This window comes from Manis pentadactyla, chromosome 10 (genome assembly GCF_030020395.1).
Source record: "Manis pentadactyla isolate mManPen7 chromosome 10, mManPen7.hap1, whole genome shotgun sequence".
NCBI lineage: Eukaryota > Metazoa > Chordata > Mammalia > Pholidota > Manidae > Manis > Manis pentadactyla.
Window position 1 is genome coordinate 128,314,822 of NC_080028.1, and position 27,122 is coordinate 128,341,943.

The 27,122-nt window shown below is 54.1% G+C and overlaps 1 protein-coding gene across 7 annotated transcripts in view; it reads right to left on the bottom strand.

Annotated features, from left to right (window-relative positions):
* Window positions 1–27,122, bottom strand: part of IFT140 (intraflagellar transport 140) — a 66,307-nt gene that overhangs the window by 33,297 nt on the left and 5,888 nt on the right. For 4 of the 7 annotated variants that reach the window (XM_057487799.1, XM_057487801.1, XM_057487800.1 and 1 more), the window contains 15 exons: window positions 26,890–27,111; window positions 19,344–19,465; window positions 19,020–19,162; window positions 17,440–17,615; window positions 16,467–16,558; window positions 15,821–15,927; window positions 15,074–15,219; window positions 12,695–12,898; window positions 12,486–12,558; window positions 10,797–10,888; window positions 8,963–9,090; window positions 8,208–8,325; window positions 5,894–6,024; window positions 4,420–4,585; window positions 2,802–2,933 (listed from right to left, as the gene is read on the bottom strand). In XM_057487799.1, coding sequence (XP_057343782.1) covers window positions 2,802–2,933; window positions 4,420–4,585; window positions 5,894–6,024; window positions 8,208–8,325; window positions 8,963–9,090; window positions 10,797–10,888; window positions 12,486–12,558; window positions 12,695–12,898; window positions 15,074–15,219; window positions 15,821–15,927; window positions 16,467–16,558; window positions 17,440–17,615; window positions 19,020–19,162; window positions 19,344–19,465; window positions 26,890–27,111 — 2,052 coding nt within the window. The other 3 variants (XM_057487802.1, XM_036915878.2, XM_057487803.1) reach the window with 2 other exon arrangements.

The window sequence follows — 27,122 nt, forward strand, 5'->3', positions numbered from 1 at the left end:
AATGACAAAGAGCACCATTTGCTGTCCATCCATGTGAAGCTAATGCCCGTACTGAGATGCCCCCTAGAGATGTCCATCAGCTATGGGAGCCCCTCTGCACACAGACAGATGATCACAACAGTCCCTGTCAAACGCAACAAAAACCTGTGGGCCTTCCATGCTGCCTGAGCTTTGGGCTCTGGTTCAGGCAGCGGGTAAGCAGAGGCTGTTCATGCACAGGGGCCCGTCTTGGGCCTCTAACTCATGAACATCTTACAGAATGTCTGTGAAAGTTCCCACCTCCTGGGTGCTTTCTATAAACTAGAAAGAGGTTATACAATCAAGTCAGACATGTGTGCAAATGCACAAGGCCTTAAAATTAAGTAGCACCAGCATGATTTCAGGTAGAGTTTTCCAAACGAAGACCTGGATGAGTGGTGTGCCCTCACCTGGCGTTTTTCACCAGAACCACTGGCTGAGTGCTGTACCCCACAGGTGTGTGAGGAGGACACGCCCCCCACACCCCAGGCGTAAGTGCGACTGCCCAGTATGCTGGCCAGCCTCCTGGCACCTCTTCACACCTGCAAGCTTGAGTACACCCTCCCAAGGGCACCGTGCCCTACCTTCCTCAAACCTCGGCGCCCTTTCTCCCTGCCGGCCACTGCTCCCCACCCACATACCACCTTCTGTCTCCCGCATCATCTGCTTCTTTCTCTCTGCAGCCCCAAACTCGGGGCGCTGACCAGGGCCCTGAAACCCTGGCAGGGTCAGTCAGATCCAGGTGTGGGTGCAGAGACCCTTCCAGGCACAGAGCAGAGCGCCAGCAGAGGCCCTGAGGCAGCCATAGTCTAGGGTTTACGTTCACAGTTGGGGCAGCGTGCAGGCTGCTCACACCAGGAGGCTGTGCTGCGGAGCTTGGATTGCCCCTGCGCAGAGCGGCAGACCTTCAGGGAAGGTGCTCGCCCAGGAATGGCCAGCAGCTGCCGCCTCTGGGTAACAAACCCGGACACCTCGTTGTAACCAGAACCCGCTCACCGTGAGCACACTCGGGAATTCCCAGACACACACGCACCCACGGTTCGGCTCCCTGTGCCCCTGCACTCCACACGCGCCAAGGGTCCAGTTTTGGGTCTTAACTGCAGCTCTGTGAGGGGGTGCTCAGCTGGGGAGACCCAGAAAGTCCGGCTCACCCACACCCTTGTGTGTGGGCGGGGCTGAGAGCCGTCAACAAAGGCCAGTAATGGAGAAGGCAGCTCCTAGGGAAACAGCGCTCCACGGCCGCCCACCGCGCACCCCAGAGGGCAGGGTGGCGAGACGGCCTATACCACAGTGCGGGCAGGCCAACTGTTTCCCGTGCCACATGCAGGTGGGCAGCTCCTTGCCGTGCCTCCCCATAGGACAGCTTGGAGCCTGGGCGCGAGGGACACGGGCGTCACCGAGAAGAGCAAAGATGCACCAGCGTGTGGGGGGAACCAAGTCCGTGATGGGGAATAACGGGGAAGCTCAACGGGGAGAATTTAAACACTCGAAACTTTCTGAGTCCTCAAGTCAGGGAAAAATGAAAATGGAAATAAGTAATGCACTAAGGAGGAATGAAAGCCAGGAAAATGCCAGTGTGGTGGCACCAACCTATTCAAAATCTATTCCCTGCATCACAGAGAGGAGACTGGCGGTGGCCACGGGGGGCGGAGGGAGCAGGGGAGGGGGACAGAGGCACAGGATTGCAGCTCCAGTGCAAACCGGCCCGGGGTGGAAGCGCAGCTTCGGGAATATGGGCAGCGGCATGCGGACGTCTAGTGAGGCGACCGGTGAGCACTTAACGACGTGGGTACCTGTCCAGCCACTATGCTGCAGCCTGAAGCCAACACTAGTGCGTATCAGCTCCACTCAAAGAAAAAGGGGAGAAAAGAACAAGGGAGAGCCGCGCGGATAAGAGCACAGCGGGGCCTGGGGTGCAGGTGCTCCCGGCCCGCTGCCCGTGCTCACTGAGGCCATCCCACGTCGGGTGCCCATGTGCCGCTCTTCAAGTGGCCCCAGTGGCTGCACGGCGCCGCAGTGGGGGGACCTGGGCACGCGCCCAGACTCATCGCCTCAGACGCGGACGCCGTTATGGGAGAGGCTGCTGAGACTGAGAGCCGGAGACCCTCACGCTGCCAACCACGGGACGCTCACGGACTGCAGGACCTAGTGCCAGGGGGGCGAGGGAGCACCACCACAACATGGCCAGGGTGTGCGCAGGGCTGGAAACAAGCCGTCCAAGAGGTAAAGCACACACACGTGCACGAGACACACACCCGCCAGGTGTACAGAGACTTCCTGGAGGCCCCACGACCGCCCCTGGGGCCAGGACAGTGGAGATTTGAATCATCTTTGGTCCTAATTTCCTTATTTGTAGTTTCTAAATTTCTATAGTGAATTTAGGAATATGAATGAGTCATTTAATACAGCAAAGTACATGCTCAGGAGAGAGTGCGGGCGTGCAGAGGTAAGCAGCCAGGAAGGTGCGCTTTTTAAAAAGTGGTTAGAATCAAAGAGGAAGACACGAAAGCTGGTATCTTCGGTGCTCCTATCTTCAGGGCAGACACCAGGAGGGTGCCTGCGTGACCCCAGGGCACTCCGCAGAGCACTGGCCATTGGTCCTGAGAGCAAAGCCAGGTCGTGCAGCTGTCCTAACCCAGAGGTCCCTACTGGCTGGCATCTCAGGGCACAAGTTAGGGCAGATGGTTTGCTTAGCTCAGTGGGAGGTGAGCCGGGTGCCCCACGACAAGTGCTCACTGCAGAGCCCAGGAGGGAGGACGGAAACACTGCTGTGGGGCTCGCACCTTTCTGGTGAAGTAGTAAGAGGGCACTTCCATCCCCAGAAGCATCTGGAAGGTGGGGGGCCGGGGGAAGCTGTCCTGAAGCAGGAAGCCGTGCTCCTCAGAAACGAAGAAGGACAGGATCCACACGTCCACCTGGGAGAGAGGGACGGCGTTACTCTGCTTTAATCTGGTGATGCGACATCTAGCGCCCGTCTATCCCCATCGTCCTTGCTGGATACGCACCCAGAACACAGAGAGAACAGGAGGCAGCACCCCCACAAAGCCCCTCGGTGCCTGGGGCACGCAGCCATCACACTGGCCCCATGTCACCGCTGCACCTGGAGGCATGGCGTACCCCCTGCAAGCACGGAGAGCAGCCAGACCTTCCCACGGGGTTATCTTGAGGCAAAGACTGGCCACTCGCACCCGGGCCTGAGGGGAACGCCTCAGAGGAGCTGCCGTGCTGCACGCGCTCAGGCGTGGCCCCAACTGCTCTGCTCTGACCATCAGTCAGCAACAGCAAGGACTCTCTCCTGTGCCCCTGGGAAGACAGAACTCCGCAGGGCCAGGAGCTCTGCAGGACTTGTCGCCCATGACCCGGCAGCGACGGCAGGGCCACGGCCCCTGTGAACAGGAGATGGGTAGCAGCAGGCTGGAGCCCCAGCCTTTCCCTGCGGCCTGAATGCTCACAGCTTCTCGTGGCCACAAAGAGCGGAGGCTACCCGGCCAAACCGCCAGGAGACGCCCCACGGCGTGCACCCCTTGTCCTCGGCTGGTCATTGGCCCGCCGTCCCCATCGCCTGCCTGAGGTCGCCCCCAGGCCCCCTAATGTGAAGGCATCCCTCCGGCCATGCACTCACTCTTCCATCAGGGACAGAGACGGCACCTCACTGGATCACATCCAGCGTTTCAGAACCAAAAATCCAGGGTATAGACGCTGACTGCTGGTAACTCGGGGGTCCAAATTCTTACTGTCCTGCGAGGGAAATTCCTTTGGCAGGCAGACAAGTCTCCTAAAGCTGTAGGGCTGGCTGCCCTTTGCTGATAGGGCCCTACATATAAATCCCTCTTGGAACGAGGTGGGTTGTAAATGCACAGCCAACCGCTGGGCTTTCTGGGGGACGCTGGCGACTCCACAGGACACAAGATTTGGAAAGTGTCAGAGTCCGAGCCCCTGTGAGGGGCAGACGCGGTCTGAGAGTCATCAGTGTGGGGGAGGAGGCTGTGCAGAGCTGGGGAGTCGGGTGGTGGGGGCGTTGGGAAGTGACAGGCAGGAGGCTGCTTTGCTGGGCATCAGCCTGGCTGGGAGCAAATGCGGAGCCGGTGTGCCGGCCTGTGACTCACAGGGCGAGCGAACACCACAGCGGAGCTCACGTGAGCAGTTCAGCAATGGTTCTGCCCTTGGGAGGAGCCAAGAGCAGCAGGTGAGATGCCAGGGAAGGCCCAGGAGGCGTCCTGACTCAGACTCGACAGACAGGTAGGTGGGCCACCCCGGGTACGGACCCAGAGCGGGGACGACGCAGGCACCCCAGGTGGGCAAGCGGCCTGCGGCATGAACTTCCCCATGACCCACATCACGGAGGCCGTGAGCCTGCCAAGGGCCCCTGTGCTTGAACATGGCACGCAGACCCCCTGGTACCGTGAGGGCCGCGCTGTCCTCTGCGGGGCACTGGGCTCCCGGCTCCTCCCGCACAGCCTCGCACACGAACAGCCTGGGCTCGCTCTCATCCCAGAAGTGGTTCACAGGAATGAGATTTGTCAGCCTCTCATCCTCGAAGGGGCAGCTCCTGAAAGAGAAGGCCCCCCTGCGCGTGGAGGAGGGCAGCAGTGCTGGCCCGTGCCCGGCCTGGGTGCACGCTCAGCAGGCCCGCAGGGTGCCTATACCCCGTCAGACCGGAACACAGGCCAGAGTCCCAAGCAGGCGAGCTAGCGCACCAGCCGGGTGCTCTGGCTCAGGGCAGCTGGCAGGTGGGGCTCCGGTGGGACAGCGCCCCCGGCCTGGTGGCCTCAGGCTGTGGCCCAGCAGTCGGGTGGCTCCCATCCCAGTGGTGACCTGGGTGACGCGTGTGCTGAGCACAGCCTGGGTCCCCCTCACCAGTGAAACTCCGTGTTTCATGTGCCCAGAACGTGACCTGGTGCCCCAGGGAGACAAAAGGGGTCGGGCGGCACAGGGACCAGATCTAAGAGGGCAGGAGCCTGCGGGGGGCCCTGAGCTGCCTCTGATCACCACCGGGAGGAGCGGAACGAGCCAGGGAGGACCGCTCCGGAGGAGGGCCCGGCCAGCCGAGGGCTGCAGGTGGACACCCCGAGGGGCAGGCGGGGCATCAAGGGGACAGGGGACTCACAAGTCAGACAAGAGACACTGGGGATTAGGGTTGAGGACAGTGGGGTTAAAGGGAAAGCCAGTCTCATGGTTTTAGGCCAGGTGACCAGGGAAACTGGTGCCACTGACAAGGCCAGGCCCCTGGGGAAGAAGGCGGGGCAGGGCCGAGGGCTGAGGTGAGGGGGAAACTCCCGCGGGCAGTTTGAAGAGAAGTGGAGCTAAGCACAGCGAGCACAGTGAATGTGCTCCAGGGGGCCACAGGCAGGGGTCGGCATACGCCACCAGGTGAAAGAAGGTTCTGGAAAAGGGCTCTGAGGAGAAGGGGGCGAGTGCCGCCCGGGCTGGAGGGGGCTGCAGCAGAGCTGGGGCGTGTCTCCCCCGACAGTACCCTCTGGCCTGCTCTGCCCCCGGATGGGCTGCGGGCGCCCTGTGGGGACCTGGCCAGCACACTGGGCCTCACGCGCCACTTCACACAGAAGCAGATGTGACCCTGAGTGGACCTACATTCCGTGAGTCCTTTCTCAGCAGGAGAAGGAACTACAAACACATATTACAGGAACTCCTGAAGAAAGACAGGTATTTCTTCCAGAACCACATTTTCCATTAGAACAGACCCTCCATCGTAGGAGATGCGGGTGGTCTGCGGCCACCACCCCACCGGGGCTCCAGAGCCTCAGGCCTGGAGACAGACCCCCCGCCTGTTTTTACTTCAAACTCAACAACAGCCTGCCTCAAAGAGGACAAGCGACTGAGTATCGCTTTGAACAAACGCCTCCCGAACCAGTCTTACTTCTTAGTCTGCTGCCCGTGAACGTATGTCGTCTCTTTCTGATCAATCTGTCCTGTCTTGAAGTCGAAGAGAGTCACCGTGTCCATTTCTACATCATAGAAGCAGATTCTGGAGTCAGGGCCACTGTCAGCCTGGGGGACAGAAAACCAGAAGGTCACGGCGCCCGCCCGGTGGACGTATCACAAGCTCGAGAAGAACACGTCCCGCATCGACGGCCTGTAAGCGCCTCCAGCTGCTGCGCCCCCCGCAGTCATGACAGCAGCGCTGCCTCGCTGTCCCCCACCAGGACAGTTCCTGCATTACTACTTCGCAATTTCAGAGAACTGAAGACAGATTCTAGACGCTCGTGAAGGTCGACTTCGACCACAGCTGTCCAGCCGATCTTGGTGCTGAGCTGGACTGAGGGGCTCACCGTGGGAACAGGAAGGATCTGGACTCTGATAAACCAGTTCTGGGTAAAAATGAAGTAAACTCCACAAAGGACCTTCAGGAAAGCTGAGAAAATGGAGCCAGCTTGGCTATCAGGGCAAATGGACGCCAATGACGTAGGCACACCATTAAAAGCTTTATACTAGCAAACGCTGGAATGGTAAACGGGATGTGAGTACTTAAGAAAGGCAAGGAAATGAAAATTTGCCAAAATTTTAGACAAAAGAAGATACTTCAAGCTTAGGAGCAGTGGTAGAAGTCACAAATTAAAGTCCTCAAGAGGTCTGACATGACGCTGTAAGTTTCTAGTCGTCACAGATACCATCATCAACACGAGAAACACGAGCCTGAGGCAGCAGCGTGCACCCCAGCCCGGCTCCCCCAACACCCCCTGATGCGCCAGGGGGCCTGTGGCCCACTCGCTGCGTGTGGCCTGCACATGACCCTCCCCGCCCGAAGCCCGCTCCCCAGCCCCCGGGGCACCAACGGGGCGGGCGGGGGCAGCTGCTGGTCGGACCCTCTTTCCTTTCCTTCTGCTGAGGACAGGCCCTGGGGGACCTTGCAGGGGGGCCCTGCTCCGAGCCTGAACCTCCCTCAGTCTCACTCTGCTCTGGAGAATCCAGCCTCTCAGGTGAGTGACCACCCCGTGCTGCCCCCACCTCTCACCTGCACGCACGCCCAGCACCATGGAAACAGCCCTCCCGGGGTCCCTGAGGACCTCGCAGGCCACGTGGTCTGGGGCATGCCTGGCACTTTCCCCACTGTCTGGAAGACCCCTGTCTGCTCCTCTGCTGACCGACTGGGTGCCCCAGGGTCGCCTGGCATGTGGAGCCTGACCATCCCCCCATCTCCTCGGCCACCTCCTGCCACCATGGACACTCTGCTCCTTCAGCCGCTCCGGGTCCCATCTTGGTCCTTGGGCACGCAGTGGCTGCGCTTTTCCTCCAGGGGATCCCCAGGTGCAGCCAGGCCTCCTTTCTGGGACTCCAGCTTGTCTTTAACTGACTGCTGGCTGCCTTAGATGCTGCAAACTCCACACACTGCAACGGGACTTCCCCCGTCCGGCAGAGGCTCCTTGCCAGCAACCCTTCACTGCCTCCACTTGGCTCTGAGGGTGAGAACCAGCGCCTGCCCTTCCTCACCCCTCAGCCCGTCAAACCCCAAGCCCTCAGGATGGTGCCATGTACCAAGGGGACTTCTGCACCCCTGATCCGTCAGCCCCTCTCAACCTGTTGTTTAGAAATGGTCTCTAGAAAGATGCTGCGGTGTCACAATCCTGCCTCCTCTGCCCCGTGTGCGGGTGCCATGTGCGTGAGAATGGCCCCATGTGATGACCACGGCCTTGGCTTCGCCCCTCTGCCAGTGACGCAGGCCCTCGGCCGGGTGCTCCCTGGCACCCTTGCTTGGCACTTCACAGCTGGGCTTGCCCATCCCTCCTGGATGCCCCTACCTCCCTGGGGAGTCTCTGGAGCATCACATCCCCTCCCTCCAGCTGTCGGACAGGCTGTCAGACTTCACTCTCTGCCTTGCCCTTTGATCCATGTCTCTTCACCCACAGGCCCTCTCGCTTATCCATCAGTTGGTACCTACAGCGTCCAGCAAAGTGCTCAGTACGTGGAATGAAGGGGAACATGAGCAGACACCACCCCACCTGGAGACTTCCAGTCAATCTGCTTCTGTAAGCAAGTGGCTCAAGGTACTCCCAACGGCTCATGTCACCCCCTCATGCCAAGAGAATTTAACTGGGTGAGGAGGAGACAGGCAAGAGGTGAGGATTCAGAAGTGAGGGAAGGCAGGGAAAATGGAAGCTGGGCGGGTGGTGGTGGGTGGCGAGGGGTCGTGGGGGTGGAGGAGCGGAGTGGGGAGGGCCCCAGGCCCCACCCACCTTGCTGAGGAGGACGCTGATCTTGCTGCCATTTGCATTGCCCCTGAGCGAGGCCACGCCTGCTGCCCCTGGGACCAGCTCCACCAGGTTCTTGCAGCCGCAGTGCAGTTTGGCCTCCCTGCAGGAGACACAGATGCCAGTGCACACTGAAGGCTCGTTTCTGCATGTTTGCCGCTCACCGTACACAGGCAGGCCCAAGAGCGGCCTGAGCCTCGGGTGCTGTGCGGTGGCCTGCTGCGCTCGCCAGGGCTAGGCGTGCCTGGGAAATGGGCCATGCTCAGGACACAGGGCAAGTCTTATTTTTTTTTGTTTGAAGTTTTTAAAATGGAGGCACAACTGACCTATAAGGTGGTACTGGTTTCTGGGGTACAAGATGGCACTTAGACATTTGTCTGGGTTTTTAAGGTTCTGCTTTTCTGAACAGATAAGGACACTGGATTTCACCCGCTGCTCAAGGACACGCTCTGCAGGCTGCCCCCCGGGGCAGGTTTTTGGGCCCTTCCTCTAAGGACTTGGTTACAACTAGAGTCTCCCTAAAACACACCCGACTGGCGCCAAACAGCCACCACTAGCTGCCACCATGGTAACACCGCCCAGCGTGCAGTGGCAGCTCAGCTTGGTTTTCTACTTTATTCACATTTCCTCATTATTGCCGCTATGTCCTCTTTCTGCCCCAGGATCCCTCCAGGCCCCTCCTGACATTTAACCGCCTCGTGCCCTTGGGCTCCGCTGGGCTGGGAGTGGCCCAGTTGTACCTTCGGGAAAGATCAAAGCTTTTGAAGTGAGCCAGGTCTGTTCCCACAGCCAGGAAATTCCCACAGATGTCCAAGAAGCACGGGCTCCCCTCCGTCTCAGAGAACAGCAAGAGCTGCTTCACGGTGCCCTGCGGGAGAGAGCTGGGCTCAGGGCGGCTGCTCGCGTGGCACTCACACCTGCAGTGCAGGTCTGCCAGGGCGTGTGCGCGCCGGCGCCCTGCGAGGCTCTGTTGCTCTGCGGGGTAGACAGGGCCTGCCCTTGGCGGGGGTCCCGAGTGCATGCAGGTCAGGAGGGACAGAGCAGCCAGGCCAACACACAGACACACACGCCTCAGCCACAGAGGCGACACGTACAGAGATCACCAGGGGTGGGGACAGTGAGTGCCACCAGCTTGGGGTGGTCCAAGAGGCCTCGCCGCACAGGTCTAAAAGTCCCTGATGTGTCATGTACACACTCTGACCCTCCTATTCTGTAAGAGAGCCCTGTGGCTCAAATCATCCGATGCTCAGTGACTATCTGCACCCTGCCTGGCACTGGGTCCAGAGCAGAGAATCCTAGCAGTGAGCAGAGTGTCCCCAGGACTCAAAATGGGGGCAGCGACTCAGGTGCACAGCAGGCTGAGCCCAGGCAGCAGAGCAGGCAGTTCCAGTGCCCTGGGCAGGAAGGAGGCCAGCTGGCTTCCAACACAGCTTGGTGGGCTCCTAATTCTAGAGCAACGCCGCGAGCAGGCGAAGCAGCAGGCAGCTGCACAAGCTGTCCGGGGACCCAGGGTGGGGGCGCAGGGGGGAATTCTAAGCGGAAGAATCGTCGTTTTGATGCACCCAGCAGGCGCTTAGTAAAGGCTTATGGAAGGAGCAAACTCTCAAAGGACCGAAAGAAGAACCACGAGCCACTGCCAACCGGGCCAGGGGCGGCGTGAATGAAGACAGAGCAGAGGGCGGGGGTCTCGGCCTCCTTCCTGACAGCCGCCTCTGCTGCCACCGTGCACCAGGGTCCCCGGGCAAACCTGAACTCCCCTTGCCTCTACATTGCTCAGTTACCATCCTTTTTTATTCTTTACATTAAAAGAATGATGTAATTTATTTATTTAAAAATTTTTTTTATTAAGGTATCATTGATATACACTCTTATGAAGGTTTCACAAGAAAAACAATGTGGTCACTACATTTACCCTTATTATCGAGTCCCCCCCACCCCAATGCAGTCACTGTCCACCAGTGTAGTGAGATGCCAGAGTCCCTATTTGTCTTCTCTGTGCTGCACTGTCTTTCCCCGTGACCCCCGCACACCATGTTAGGCTACCATCTTCATGTCAACACATTCCACATGCCCAAAGTGTGGCCTCAGTGAGCTGACCCAGCTCCTGACCTCAGAACCTCCATTCCCAACTGGCTCCTGGGTGTCTCTGGAGGGGCTCCAAGGCGCCTCAAACCTGCACCTTGCCCCCAAACCCAGACTCCTGAACTAGCAAGCTCAGAACACCGTCAATTCACCCCCGCCACCACCCACCATCCAACCACTCCACACACCCCTAACCAGCGCCTCGACCCCTCTTCCACTCTGGCTGCGGCTCCAGGCTCTCAGACCTGCTCCTGGTGGCACCTCCCAGCTGCCCCAACCATTTGCCAGCTGCCCTGGTCTGCCCACTACACCGACAGTGGCATCTTCTAGGAGAAGATGGCACAAAACCAAGAAGAAAACAAGCTCCTGGAGGGTGAAGCTGCCTGGCCGCGAAGTCGTAACAGGCTCTGGCCTGACAGAGAGACACACATCTCCAGCTTTGCTCTGACTGCTCTGTCGTCACCACCCTCCTGCTCCTGAGCAGCGATTTACCTGCCAGGTCCGAACTTGAACTCGGTTTGGCTCCACTGTATACACACTTTCTTCATGCATTGCTAACACCGGAGACTCACACAGGAAGGTACCTAAGAGGAAGATGACATCATGAGAGCAGCCTGTGCTTCCTCAGTGTTTGAGAAGCATGCTCACATACGTTCCCTAATTCACCCTGGCCCTCACTGATGTGTTTTCTGTGCCTGCAAATGAGGGAAGCAAGGCTCTGAGCACAGGGGACTGCCCAAGGTCACAGCTGGTGGTGACGGCTCAGGCAGGCTCAGGGTCTAGTATGGGGCCTCGGTGCAGGCTCCCTGGGCCCCCCTCGCTAGCCGTGTCTCTCTCACCCCCAGTCTGGTAGCTGGTGCCTCCAGCAGCATAGCATAGCTGCTCATGCAAGTGACTGCTCATCTCACTTGGAAGTTTGGAGGCAACAAGCCCTAGTCTCTGCCTGCAGACAGGCTCTTATCTAATTAGGGAGATGATTACACCAAAACCAGAAAATATATCGGCACCTGCTATGCTGTCTCCCAGGGAGAAGTTCCCCCAGGGAGCCTACAGCAGAAAAGAGGAGGGGGCGCGAACTGTCCGCACGAGACAAGGCAGAGCAGAAGTGTCATGACAAAGAGTAAGGGAGTGGCGTGAGGGAGGTGGTGATCCCAGTGGGAGATGGCACGACCAGCCGAGGGGGTGCCCTGGGGACAGGGCAGTGGCCAGGGTCAGGACGGCTGAAGGTGAGAATGTGCAGCAGAGCGGACCAAGAAGCCTGTCCTGATAGCCAGTGTGGTGGGCTGGAGGATGTCCCCAAAGATACCAGGTCCTGATCCCTGGAACCTGTGACTATCAGCTCAGGTCTTCAGTGGGGGAGCACCCTGGACTACATGCCACAGCAAGCGTCCTTGGAAGAGAGGGGGGCATTGGGCAGGAACAGTGGTGATGGAGGCAGCACCCCAAGCCAAGGGCTGCCAGCAGCCACCAAGGCTGGAAAATGCAGGGGACAGATTCTTCCCTCGCTCTCTGGAGGGAGTGTAACCCTGCTGATGCCTCATTTTGGCCCAACAAACTGATTCTGGACTTCCGACCTCCACAGCTGTGGGAGAAGGAGTTTCTGCTTAAGCCACTGAGTCTGCGCCTTGTTAGAGTGGCCCCAGGACACCCCTACAGGTACGGGCCGGGCAGCGAGGGTGACGGTGGGCCCGTGAGCTGAAGGCTTGGGGGCTCATGGGACGCACTGAGGCTGCAGACTGATGGGGCCTCTCCGATGATCCATCCTGCAATATCCAGACAGAAGCCGGCCTTGGTCAAGATGCCACAGGCTCACTGCTCTGGGGCACGGAACCAGCTCAGAAGTCAGGTGTGCAGCAAGCCTCCTCCCTAGACAGCACCGTGCTTGTTTATGCTTGTGCAGCCTTATTTCTGAGCTACTGCTCTCCTGCTGGCCCCAGATCTGGCTGCACTTCTCAACGACCTTGGCTGGCTTCAATAGGGTGCAGCTGAGGAGGCCCAGGAGGCCCTGGGGGCGTGGGGAGGGCGGAGCTGCAGCACTGGCCAGTCAGGAAGACTGACAGGAGGGTCTCTCCAAGGCCATGTGCAGCCCCCGTTCCCCCACAGGCACCAGGGCCCCCATTAGATCTTGAGATGTTAAAGCACAGAGCTGAGTCTCCCCTCTTGGGGTCACACGACTCCTACCTGCATTTCGAAATGTGGCTCCAGAGGGCTCAAAGATCGCCACCTGTTTTCCATTCCAGATGGCAACAGCATCCTACAAAGGATCATGGGAATCAGAAAGCCACCTGCCACTGGGGCCGCCCCCATCCTGAATGGCCCTAGGGACTGAGCAGGTCTTTTGTCAATGCTGGAGACCCCAGGCTGGCCCCACAGGTCACCCTCACAGTCACCTTGGTGGCAAACACGCCATGGATGTGCATGTCTGTGCGCAGCATGTGCGTCACCCCTGTGGACAGGGAGGACACGCTGAGTAAGCTTGGGGAGATCTGCACCACAGCCACTTGCTGGTGGAAGTGCGATGCCATGGCCTGCTCGCTGAGGATGACCGCAGAGCTGCTGCTGTTCACGGCCAGAAGGTTCTTCCTGGAGCCCCACTTCATTCCGTGTTGCAGAAAAAGAACCAAAAAGGAACAAGGAGGAGAGAGACACAATCAGGAAAGTGTCTTCAGTACAAGGATTCTGAACAGTTTCCAAGCACTATTTCTTTTTGTCATTTAAAAAAGTGACTTAAGATGTGTGCTCTGTAGAAACATTTAAAAATACTGACACTCAGGGTGTGGGAGCAGGTAGACACTCGTGTGGTGGTTCTGGCGTGTGCTCATTCTGACTGGCTGAGCGTCTTCTAGAATTTACTTTCCTGACGTTTTAGGGAGGTTTATCGTTCATAAACGGACACCACACTCACGCTGTGTATCAGACCACCCAGCTCTCCTCGGATGATCTGAAATGCTATCACGATTTCATAGTATACTCCCAGAACTGTGCAAGCTGGTTTCTGGACTTCCTGCTCTGTCACACTGATGTATTTATCCATTCCTGAGTCAAGCATGCAGTGTTTTAATTGCTATAGTTTTGAGATATATTCTGGTATATGATACAGAAATGTTCTGATTCTTTATCCATTTTTTTCCTTGGCCATTTCTCTCCCAGATGAGTTTAGAATTATTGTGTTGACTTCTCCCAGAAAAAAAGTCATTATTTTTACTGGATGTATGTGTAATTTGTAGATTTGGCAAGAAATGACACTTTTCAAAGGTTGCGACTACTTTTTTTTTTTTAATGTCCTTTAGGAAAATCAGTGTGGCTTTTACTATTATTTAAAATGACATTTATTCCATCACCAGAGATCAGGGACAGGACCAAAGAACCTTTAAAACCACTGCTGTCCTGGGTGGCATGCATGCCCTCTGAGCAGCAATGGGCAGGGGAAGGAGCCAGCACTACAGTGGTCCAGCCATTGCTAAACAGACTGGCAGGCAAATGACAGCAACAGGCCTTGGATGGGGGTGGGAAGGAGGATCAGAATCCCAGGGTCGACACAATATTTTACCTAAAATGTCCAGCTTGCAACCAAAAATTAAGAGCCAGGCACAACAGGAAAATGCAACTCACACGCGGAGAAAAAGCAGGCAGCAGAAACTGCCAGAGAGGCCTCGGGCGCCCGCGTGAGCAGATGAGCCCCCTGACGACCCACTGCAAATGTGTCCAGAGCCAAGGAAGCCTCACGTGACAGGCACGGGGAGGCGGACACTGTGTGAGAGCACCAAATGCCCAAGAATTTCAACATACACCCACACAGAACTCACACAGCATTATGCAGAATAGTGCAGAAGTGACACGACCCAGTGTCCATGGATGGATGGAAGCACAACAGAATGTGGCCTGTCCACGATGCAAGCGTACTAGGTCACGGAAAGCGTGAAGTACCGTCGATGCTTGCAGGACGCAGAGCTTGGGGTGCGGGCTCCCACACAGTCGAAAACCCACATTAATTTTTGACTCACCAAAACTTAACTTCTAATAGCCACCACATGTTGAGTGGAAGCCTTACTGATGACATAATAGTCAACTGACATACATTTTTTAAGTTATATGTATTAGACTGTATTCGTACAATCAAATCAGCTAAAGGAAAGAAAATGTCTTTTCAAATTGTTGCAAATCCCCCCAAAATTTCCTAATATATTTACTGGAAAAAATATCCATGTATAAGTGGACCTGTGCATCAAACCCAGGTTGTTTCAAGATCTACTGTACTGACACGTGCTCTGTGGATAAACCTTGGAAACACCTTGGAAGGTGAAGGAAGCCAGACACAAAAGTCTGCACGCTCGCTGCAGGATTCCACCTGTGACACGCCCAGGGTAGGGAGGTCCCTGGAGCAAGGGAGCAGATGCACAGCTGCCAGGCTTGGGGAGGGGCAAGGGGGGCAGGTACAGGTGATGGAAATGTTCTAAAATTTATTATGCTGGTTGCAAAACTGTGAATACATTAAAAATCCCTTGGTATGTTATATATTTATCTCAGTTAAGCTGCTCTTGGGATAGATAGAGATAAAGGGATGGGTAGGTAGATAAAATAAACATAGGTTTCTACAGACCCCAACCCCTTATCTACCATTCTGAAACCCAAAGGCCTTCAGAAATATTTTTTTGTTGTTATCTTTATATAGTCTTAAGTTGAGTAACTGACAATAATAGGTTCAAAGCCAATTACTTCCTCCACTTTTGCAGAAAACAAGTGCAGCCGCCACCCTGGAAGACATGTACCTTTATCTGCATGATGTTCCCTTCGAGCTCAGTAGGGGTTTGAAGGGCCCACCTGTCTTTGCCCTCCGTCCCTCGGCTGCTCTGGGCACGTGGCACTTTTCTCCACATGGCTATTCGCCCTTTGTCAGTCCCCGCTGCCAGAAGGCCTACAGGTGAAAACAAAGGGCACATTACCTGAGTCGAACATCGAGAGAAACAGCACCAAGCTTCCTCTCTGACCAGCTGCTCAAGTATCAGGCGCTGGCCCTCGGCCCTCGGCCTCCCCTTGCGGCATCTTCCTCCGCAGTGACTCATGGCTACCTGGCAACAGAGTGTGTGTGTGTGGGGGGGGGCTGCCGCGTGCCCCATGAGGGCAGGGACCGGCCTGACTGGTCAGGGCCACCTCCCCGAAGCCAGGGCAGCACCGAGCACCCAGTGGGCCCAAAGGCGTCTCCTGCTCTTTCCGCCCCCTGTACGTGTGTGTGCACATACACATGTCACATGCACACAGTGTTTTCTGCACTATCTTTTTTGGGGGGTATTAGGAGGGAATAGAGATTAGTTGCAAGAAGTCAAACCCCAGACCCTAAGGTGGGATACCAGAGCTGTACTGTCATTTTCCTGTTCTTGAGAAATAACTTTATTCCATGACTGACAAAAGTTAAAGTCAATTACTGATCTTGGAAGAGCTGCCACCACCCTGTGGCCCACGGGGCGAAGCCTGGGGCCGGTTCCCTCCCTGAGTCATGCCAGCCCGAGAGGTCTCACCTTTGACTTTACAGTAAGAAACACAGTTTATATTTTCTCCTTTTTCAAAACCAAACTTCTCCTCTGGACTCAGCAGGTAATTCTCCCCTCGTTCTAAATCCCAGCATCTGCAGTGGAGGGAAGGAAGGCTGGTCAGCGTGTGTCGCTGCACGTCCCCCAGCTCGCAGGGCCTCGGTCGGTTCGCAGAGCAAACTAAAAATCAGGAGAAGACGCGGCCCCTTGGATTCTGACAGGAGATGCACGCTGTCATCACACCGGGTCTACTTTACACTCATGGCCAGAGGAAGCAGTTTTTAAAGAGAGAGGCTTCCCTGTGACACCAGGGCACAGGGAGAACAAAGGAGCCCTGACCTCAGCAGCGCCACGAGAGACCCTGAGGGGCGTGGACACGCGTGACCTGCCCAGTGCCGGCTTGAGGCCAGGCGGGGGTGCTGCGGGCTGACATTGGGGCAGGGCCACCCCTGGGCGGGCGGAGCGGGGACACCACGGTCTCTGGCGGGTCTTGTTCTTTGATCTCACAGCTGGTTACAAAGCCATGACCACTTGGTGAAAATTCTTCATAATTCATGTGTTTTTCTGTACATATGTTATATTCCCAAAGGGAGTGAGTTTTAGTCGCTGACTTGCTGGAGAGCCCGGCTCTCACCTGAGGGCCGCGTCCCCTGTGGCACTCACAAGAAGGCTGCCTTCGACCAAGGCGACGTCCGCCGGGTGGCCCGTCTTCCTGCTCAGCTTCACCTGGACAAGGGAAACAGCCCCAGAGCCGCATGTCGCTCTGGCCAAGACGGCATGTTCCCGTCTGTGGGCCTGGGCCCTGCTCTGTGGTGGGGACTCCCCAGGGCAGGAGGCGGGGTGAACGCGGGCACTGGGGGCCCTCCCCGGCCTCCACGGGGCACAAAGCAGAGCCCACCACCAGCCCTGCAGGTTCAGTGGCTGATCACAGCAGACCCCCCAGCGTGTGGGGTGCAGTGAACACACAGGCAGGGCTACTGGCTACCAAGCCGTCCTCCAAGGGAGGCAGCTCACTCCTGGTTTGCACAGAACCAACCTGCCCAGGGCCCCTGACCAGCGAGGGGCTCAGGGGGATTGGAACCCAAGTCCACATGACTCAGGGACCATCCTTCCAGCTGCTGTGCTACAGGATGTGAACGACCAAGAACACACAGCCTGTGAAATCAGTCAGCTCCGTGATCTGCCAGCTGCTCTTCGGGGACAGTCCCAAGCTCTCTAAGAACACGGACTCCTTGGGGCCGGGCCCCTCGAGGACGCGGTGTGGCCGCCACACACACGGCAGGTGAGATGGTGCATGTGTGCAGGTGGTGGCTGTATGTGTGCAGAACGAACGCGGGGCAAATCCCTGTGGCTCTCAGACGGTGGGCAGGCCTCCTCTGCACTGTGCGTGCACAGCTGGGAAACAGGACGGTGTCCCACCGGCTCCCCGTCTCCACAGGGAAGGCCAACCGCAGGGCCGAGCCCCGTGCAGTGCCCGCCGGCCTGACCGCTGCCCGGCTGTGTACCTCCCTCCCCAGAGCAGAAGGAACGGCCCAGCAGCGCCACCATAGCCCTGGCAGCTTTGTGGACGTGCGCAGAGGGGCAGGGAGCATGGAGCTGCCATTCACCTTCATCATCTCTTCGGCCTCGCCCCCGGGGGTCACCATGTACAGCGACAGCAGCAGGCTCTCTGTGACCACCACCAGTGCCTTCCGCTCCTCCAAGTAGAACAGCGTTTGGACGGAGCCGTCCACAGCCGCCGTCCGGGTGGTCTTGCCTTTCTCGTCCACATGGTGCACTGTCCCTGAGGGCAAAGAGGGTCAGTCTGCCGGTGGCTCCACACTCACCACCATCTGTCTCTATCTACAAAATAAAGGTCTTTGTTATAAAAATTTACAAGCGAAACATTTAAAAGGTGTGTGCAGAACAGCAGAGGGTGCCGTCTCTGAAGTCAGCTCCATCTCACCAATCGTGGGGCCTCTAACCTTCACACGGACGTCTCCCCTTGAACACCTGGCCTCCTCGGTCCATGACCGAGCATTCGGGCACCGAGGCCCTGGGCCATGAGCCCTGCCCGTACCCCACAGAGGGGAGCCCCACTTGCCAGCCCTCAGGTGGGCTCGGTCACTGCATCCTTGCTGCTGCTTTCAGGGGCCCCCCAGAATCCTCACATTCTCAATGACACTTGAGTTTTTATTAAGCTGAAAAGTGGGTTACCTAGCGGCTAATCCTAGCAGTGCTGAGCACTCAGGCAGCAGGTGTGCGCCGTCTGCGGCAGGGGGAACTGAGCGCCTCCAGGGTCAGCTTGGAAGCCGTGTCCTGGGGGCTCGGGCAGGGAGCAGATGCGCCCACTGCCCCCGAACAGCGCAGGGTGCGGCCCTGGGTGAGGGCTGGCCTGTCGGCGTGCCCCTGCCCCTTCTGTGCCCCTTGCGGGACCCCTCCAATCCCGCCATCGGCTCTGCCGCTACCTCCTGAGGCAGCAGGTGTCCTGTTTATGTGATGAAGCCCAGCCCCTCGAGCTGCTGCCTGGCCCAGGTGAAGCTGCACTGGCGCCGCCTCCCTGGCCTCGCAGCCTTTGTGGGCCTCACCTCCCCGGCCCCTTTCCCGCAGCAGACACACCCCTGTGAGCATCTCCTGTGAATGTGGAAGACGCTTCTCTCCTAACCTCATACTGAATTTGCTGAGTGTCACAGCGGCAGCCAGGCTCACCGCTCACCCTGAGGAGGGGCTGGGTTGGGGCCCAGACGGTGTGCAACGCTAGGCGCCTCGGGCTGGCAGGTGGCCGCCGGCCACGGCAAAGCCCAGCTGGCCCCAGGCTTGCCGTTCCAGAGGCTGGCCAGTGCTAGGCAGGTGAGAGGCACCTGCTGATCACATAGACTGGGTGGCGGGAGCACAAGAGAACCCCACACCGGCCCCCTAGTCTGTCTGCTGCTAGGAGCCCCGTCAGCGGGCAGGACAGGCCGGCTCACTGACAGCTTCACCATGAAAACCCCAAACGCCAGAACAGCTCAGTTCGTATCTATGAGGACAAAGTGAAGCCCCTCTTTGAATACTGGGTAAGTAACTGCCATGAGCCGGCTGATGTAATCCTCTAGATCGGCACACACCAGCCTATTATTTTATGCAAACCCCATGTATTTATTTGAAATCCGTGCCAGACAGCCCTGAAATGCTCCAGCGTCCTAGAACCCCAAGCTCAGCGTCTCACCGTCCACCAAGCTGACAAAGAATGACAGTCCCTCCTGAGACCCCGTCTTCAGGAGACTCCCGGAGCCGCTCTTCCTCCAGTTAAACATGTCCAGGGCCTTCTCATCGCCCCTCACAGCCGCCTTCGCCAGCTGGGCGAGGTCCCTGAAAGTGAGTATGACGCAGGGTCAGGACTCCTGCTGCTCTTCGCAGGAAGGCATCGCCCCTGCAGATGTGTGGACGGTGGCTCGTGGGTGCCACCCCTCAGTGCCAGGAGGAGCCACATCCCACCCCCTCCAGTCCCCGCAGGATGCTGCTGTGCAGCCACCAGGGAGCCGGTGCTTACCCGCCAGGAGGCGGCAGCTGGAAGACGCAGCAGGTCAGACACCGAGCGTACTCGTGTTTCAGCAGGGGCACGCCCTGCACTCGGCCCCTCTGGTCCAGCCTCCACAAGAGCAGGACCCCGAGCTGCAAAACCAACAGCAGGCGCGGAGGAAGCACGTTCTTACAGGGGCTCCATGCAACGGAGCACATGCTTATTCCCTTTTAAATGTTTGTTTGCAATTTTTTATTGAAGTGTAGTTGATATGCATTATATTGGTTTCAGGTATGTGACCCAGTGGTTCAACAGTCACCCACATTATTAAATCCTCACCCCCACTAGTGCAGTTACTATCTGTCGGCATAGGAAGATGTTACAGAATCACGGGCTACAGTCTCCATGCTGTACTACGGTCCCCAGGACCAATGTATATTGTGACTGAGAATTTCTGTGCCCCTTTATCCCCTTCACCCTCCCCACTCACCCACCTTACCCCCTCCCCCATGGTAACCCCAGTCCCTTCTCAGTGTCTATGAATGAGTCTACTGCTCTTTTGTTCCTTATTTTGCTTTGTTTTCATATTCCACAAATAAGTGAAATCATACAGTATTTGTCTTTCTCTGCCTGGCTTATTTCACTGAGCATAATACCTTCTAGGTCCATCCATGTTGTTACAAATGGCAGGCTTTCTTTTCCTTTAATGGCTGAGTATATTCCATTGTGTGTATTATCCATTCACCTATTGATGGACCCTTCAGTTGTTTTCATATCTTGGCTATCACAAACAGTATGGTGATAGCATAGGGTTTTTTAAATTTTGGTATCATTAATCTACAATTACATGAGCAGCATGTGTCTTTTCGAATCAGGGATTTTGATTTCTAAGGGTAAATTCCTAAAGTGGAATTACTGGGTTGTATGGTATTTCTATTTTTAGTTTTTTGAGGAACCTCCATATCCCTTTCCACAGCTGTTGCACCAATTTACATTCCCACCAACAGAGTAGGAGGGTTCCCTTTTCCCCACATCCTCACCAACACTTGTTATTTCTTGTCTTTTGGATAGTGGCCATTCTGATTGGCATCAGGTGATGTCTCATTGTGGTTCTGATTTGCATTTCCCTGATGATCAGCGACATGGAGTGTCTTTACATGTGCCTATTGGCCATTTATATCTCTTCTTTGGAGAAGGTTATTTGTTTTTTTGGTGTTGAATCATGTGAGTTCTTTACATATTTTGGATGTTAACCCCTTAACCCCTTATTGGATAAATCACTTACAAATATATCCTCCCACAGTGTAGGGTGCATTTTTATTCTGTGGATGGTATCCTTTGCTGTGCAGAAGCTTTTTAGTTTGATGTAGTCCCACTTGTTCATTTTTTATTTTGTTTCCCTTGCCCAGAGAGATGTGTCTGGAAAAAAGTGGCTTACGCTTTTATGTTCAGGAGATGTTTTTTTATTTTGGTATCATTAATCTACAATTACATGAGCAGTATTATGGTTACTAGACTCCCCCCATCACCAAGTCCCCCCCACCATACCCCATTACAGTCACTGTCCATCAGCATAGTAAGATGCTATAGAATTACTACTTGTCTTCTCTGTTTTGCACAGCCCTCCCGTGCTCCCTTACACTATGTGTGCTAATCGTAATGGCCCATTTCCCCCCATCCCTCCCTTTCCACCCATCCTCCCCAGTCCCTTTCCCTTTGGTAACTGTTAGTCCATTCATGGGTTCTGTGATTCTGTTTTGTTCCTTCAGTTTTTCTTTGCTCTTATACTCCACTTATGAGTGAAATCATTTGGTACTTGTTTTTCTCCATCTGGCTTATTTCACTGAGCATAATACTCTCTAGCTCCATCCATGTTGTTGCAAATGGTAGGATTTTTTTCTTCTTCTTATGGCTAAATAATATTCCATTGTGTATATGTACCACATCTTCTTTATCCCTTCATCTACTGATGGACATTTAGGTTGCTTCCATTTCTTGGCTATTGTAAATAGTGCTGAGATAAACATAGGGGTGCATCTGTCTTTTTCAAACTGGGCTACTGCATTCTTAGGGTAAATTCCTAGATGTGGAATTCCTGGGTCAAATGGTATTTCTATTTTAAGCATTTTGAGGAACCTGCACACTGCTTTCCACAATGGTTGAACTAATTTACATTCCCACCAACAGTGTAGGAGGGTTCCCCTTTCTCCACAACCTCGCCAACATTTGTTGTTGTTTGTCTTTTGGATGGTGGCGGTCCTTACTGGTGTGAGGTGATATCTCATTGTGGTTTTAGTTTTTGGCTAGGTATTTTATTCTTTTTGATGCAATTGTGAATGGAATTGTTTTCCTGATTTCTCTCTCTGCTAGTTCATTGTTAGTGTATAGGAATGCCACAGATTTCTGCATATTAATTTTATATCCTGCAACTTTGCTGTAATCAGATATTAGATCTAGTAGTTCTGGAGTGGATTCTTTAGGGTTTTTTATGTAAATATGTCATCTGCAAACAGGGAAAGTTTAACTTCTTCCTTGCCTATCTGGATGCCTTTTATTTCTTTGTGTTGTCTGATTGCCGTGGCTAGGACCTCCAGTACTATGTTGAATAGAAATGGGGAGAGTGGGCATCCCCGTCTTGTTCCCAATCTTAAAGGAAAAGCTTTCAGCTTCTCGCTGTTAAGTATAATGTTGGCTGTGGGTTTGCCATATATGGCGTTTATTATGTTGAGGTACTTGCCCTCTATACCCATTTTGTTGAGAGTTTTTATCATGAATGGATATTGAATTTTTTCAAATGCTTTTTCAGCATCTATGGAGATGATCATGTGGTTTTTGTCCTTCTTTTTGATAATGTGGTGGATGATGTTGATGGATTTTTGAATGTTGTACCATCCTTGCATCCCTGGGATGAATCCCACTTGGTCATGGTGTATGATCCTCTTGATGTATTTTTGAATTCGGTTTGCTAATATTTTGTTGAGTATTTTTGTATCTATGTTCATCAGGGATATTGATCTGAAATTTTCTTTTTTTGTGGGGTCTTTGCCTGGTTTTGGTATTAGAGTGGTACTGGCTTCATAGAATGAGTTTGGAAGTATTCCCTCCTCTTCTATTTTTTGGAAAATTTTAAGGAGAATGGGTATTATGTCTTCTCTAAATGTCTGATACAATTCAACTGTGAAGCCATCTGGCCCGGGGGTTTTGTTCTTGGGTAGTTTTTTGATTACCGCTTCAATTTCATTGCTGGTAATTGGTCTGTTTAGATTTTCTGTTTCTTCCTTGGTCAGCCTTGGAAAGTTGTATTTTTGTAGAAAGTTGTCCATTTCTTCTAGGTTATCCAGGTTGTAGCATATAGGTTTTCGTAGTATTCTCTAATAATTCTTTGTATTTCTGTGGGGTCCATCATGATTTTTCCTTTCTCATTTCTGATTCTGTTTATGTGTGTGGATTCTCTTTTTCTCTTAATAAGTCTGGTTAGGGGTTTATTTTGTTTATTTTCTTGAAGAACCAGCTCTTAATTTTGTTGATTTTTTCTATTGTTTTATTCTTCTCAATTTTATTTATTTCTTCTCTGATCTTTATTATGTCCCTCCTTCTGCTGACTTTGGGCCTCATTTGTTCTTTTCCCGTTTCAATAACTGTGACTTTAGACTATTCATTTGGGATTGTTCTTCCTGTTGAAGATATTTTTGCCTACGTTTTCTTCTAGGAATTTTATGTCTTACATTTGGATCTTTAATCCATTTCAAGTTTATTTATTTTTTTAATTACAAAACTGTTACATGCCCCATGAAAAATCCAAACAATTCAAATTCAATGAAAACATCAGAAACTCTTCCACGTGCCCCTCCCATCCTTACTCCCCAGAGGAAATGACTGTCATGTGTTCAGTTTTTAAGACAAACTTTTGAGTAGATTCAGATTCACAGAGCAGACGCAAAGACAGAGAAGTCCCACACCTGCACCTAGTTGCTCCTGTTACAGATCTTACATCCAGTGGGCCGTGTCCCAGCATTAATGTGCCAACACAGACGTGTCACTGTGTACCCACACTTCCTCAGCTCCTCCCCGGCCCCCTTTCTGTGGCAGGACCCACGTGACATGTCATCCGGCCTCCCAGGCTGTTCTGGGTTCTGACATTTTGAGGACTATGAGGGTTTTTGCAGAATGTCCCTCTACGTTGACTCATCTAGTTTCCTCACCAGGGTCTGGGGTTGTACGTTCAGGGAGAAGACCACAGAGATCAAGCACCCTTCTTGGCACCCAATCAGGGGTCCAGGCTGCTGACATGAACTGCCTCTGCTGATGCTCAGTCCGCTATCCTGGCTGAGGACGTGTCTACGACCCTCTTCTCTGGGAAGTTCCTCAGGGTCCCCTTTTCTTCCTCTGCTGTTTGGACACCCACACTTAGGGGAGTTATGGCTCACCCCCTTGAGCATGGTGTGTCTGCATAAATCATTTGGGATTCTTCAGTACAGGAGCTGGGTCTCTTTTCCACACTGACTTAATATTTTATGAAATCATAGATTTATACTAGTATGGACCCATGAACATTTATTTTCTACTTTGGGGTATAATCTAATGTAACTTTATTCATTTTGATGTTCCAGTTGGTCCAGCTGTGGCCACTGGCAGCTCTTCTGGTTGGTTCCTGTGCCCCTTTGACAACCTGGTCACTGTGGGTTCGGGGAGCACTTTATTTTCTGGCTCCACAGAGGCCTGGGGCTCACTGCCCCGGCCCCCACACCAGCCATTTCTCCAAGGAGCCCTGGTTCCCTTTATTGTTGGAAACGAACAGAAGCCGGACCATGTTCACTCGAAAAGTCGTCAGAATCTCAGGTCAGTGGCGCCATCCAGGGCCGGGGATTCACGGCGGGCAGGAGATGCCGCCGCCTGGAATGACCTAGTTTCGGAGGCGGGCTTTGTGGCTGGGGACAGCACACGCATTATGTCCATTTGGAGTCTCCTCTGCTTTGGTGCCCGAGCATCCCCAAGGCCTGCTTCCTGCTCAAGGTCACCGGACACCCCTCCTCCTATCCTTTTGTTCAGCGCCGATTCCAAGGCCCCCTCAGGCTGCTGGCATCACTTCACTGTGTATCAGAATATGGTCTCCAAATAATTTCAGCCTCAAAAAGCAACATGTACAGAACAACTCTAAGAAAACTCATGGAAGATCAAAGGTAGTATCTGCACACTTTGAACAGTGTGTATGTCACGAAGCCAACTTCTTGTGCTTAGTAATTTCTTCAAAAATGATATCAAAAATATACCACTTGCCTAGTGAAAAACACACACACAAAGACATAAAATTAAAAGGCTGCTGTCCCTGCACACAGTCCTCCCTTGAGAGCGCGCCCAGGGGCCCTGTGGGGCTGCCTGCTATGAGACCCACACAGGAATGCAGAGACATTGCTCTGCTCTGTCCTCCCAAGGCAACCATCCAGAACTCATTTTTTAAATGTAAGTATGACTTAGCATGTCCAGATTCCTAGGCTATTATTCTGAGGAAGAAGGTGTTCAATGCAAAAGTTCAGTGCCTGTGCCCAAGGAGCAGTGACTTCCGCTCCGTCGGATGACCGTGCACCTGTGCTGACACAGGGACAGACGCTCATCAGAAAATCCAGAAAAATGGGCACATGGTATGAACAGCAAAGGACATGTAAGTGGCTCTTCTAAGTAATAGTTATTCTCAGTAGCAAGAGAAGTGCAGATAGAACACCACTGTGCTATCACTTTCCAGGCAAAATTCTGATCTGGACACAACACCGCAGGGAACCACGTGTGGTGTGTTGGTGTGGTGCGCACAGCCCCACAGAGGGGCTCCGCAAACACTCACCAAACCACAGGGGCATGTGCCCTGTGGCCCAGATGCCCCGCTTCTAGGAATCTCTCTGAAGTGCCACATGTGAAAAAATGGCAAGAGCAGGTTAGCCACTGCGTCAGCGTCTGTTTAGCAAAAGCTTGGAGACTGCCAAAATGTTTACCAACAAGGGCTGGTGGCACGGCACTCACACAATGAAGAGCTGGTTAAAAGAGAAGAAAGTCCCCTGGTGACCAGCACAGAGGGCGCTGACGGAGCAGCGAGGAATGAGGGGCCAGAGCGGGTAGGCTGCACCTGCACTCTCCTCGTGGAGGAAAAGGGAAAACGGAGGAGGCAGCAGCCTCTGTGAGCTACAGGGAATTCTGGGGGAAAAGAAATGTGAACTGCAGGATGTTCTACAGAATAACTAGTCTGGACTCCTCAAAATGTAGGTGTCACAGAAGACCCAAAAGGAAGAGAAGAGGGAAAGGATAACATCAGGAAACCGTGCTCAGAGGAGACTGGAGAGAGATGACGGTCAGAGACACGGCGCCTGGCTAGGTCCTGGGTTCAGACAAAACCAGCCACCGGTGTCGCTGGGGCCACCAGAGACACGCTGACACGGACTGAGCACCGAGGCCCTGCACCACCTCAGCACTGACTTTCCTGTGTGTGTGGCCGCAGCACACCCTGTTCTCAGGAGATCCGTGCTGAAGTACGTAGGCGGAAGTGTGATGTCTGGGGCAAACCCCCAGATATTCAGGCAAAAGGGTGAGCGGGCAGATGCGCCCACATGTTAACGACCGGTGAGTTCATGCGAAGGGCACCTGGGTGCTCCTCATACTAGTCCTGCAACACCTCTAGAGGGTTGAAGCTTTTCGGGAAAGAACGCCTGTGCCTGCCTGCAGAGACATGGGAGAGTGGACAGGCTTTGGGGAGCTGTAAGCACCCAAGGGCAGGGGGCACGGGGGTGGAGGGTCTTCCCTGTTTGTACCTGTTCATACCTTTTGAACTTTTAAACACATACATGTATTACCTTAAACATGTAAAATAAGTGAATGCATTGTAAACTTTCTGCCATATAGTTGTGAATCAAATGAAGTCTAGACCAGTGTTAACCCATGGGCACTGGTGACATCTTGGGTTGGATAACTCTCTGCTGTAGGGTCTGTCCTGTGCATGCCAGGATGTTCACCGGTACCTCTGGCTGCCACCCACTAGATGCCACAGAAGCCACCCCCCACCAGGGTGACAATAAAAATGGTCTCCAGAACTGTCAAGTCTCCTCGGGGCAAACCGAGCTGGTCAAGAAGCTCTGGGCTGCACACTTAGGACTAGGGTCCCCCAGACAGCAAGGAAGTGTGCTCAGGGAGCTGGTGACTCGGGTGCTATGAAAGTGTTACGGCCTGAGGCATTCACCCATATTTATGAATATTTTTACCTAGAAAAGCTCATTTAAAAAGTCATAGACATGGTATGTGGGGGGGACTTGGTGAAGGGAGGAGCCTAGTAAACATAATATCTTTCATGTAATTGTAGATTAAAGATACCAAAAAAAAAAAAATTCATAGACATACCTCTGCTGTAAAGCAAGTGGGACGGTAGAATTTTCAAAATAGAACAAAATCTACCATGACATCCATCAAGATCAACTGATTTAGACAACCACACATTTCTAATAATTTGTTTTTTCCAACTGCCCTTCCCAATGTGTCTCCCTAGGAGTACGGGCAGTGAAATACTGGTGTCTGAAAACAGTGTCAAGTGTCTGCTTACCCTGTCCCCTGACACGAGGCAGCTCCCGCTGGGGCTCCACTTGAGGACAGTGACATCGGCAGTGTGTGTCAGGGGGACCACATGCTGCTCTTTCTCCTGCTTATTGAACACTGTCACCTCCCCCGTCTCCCAGCCAACAGCCAGGATCAGCCGTGTAGGGTGCCAGCTCAGGGAAATGACCCGGAATGATCTCTCAATACGCATATCAGGCACGTGCTCACCCTACGACAGAC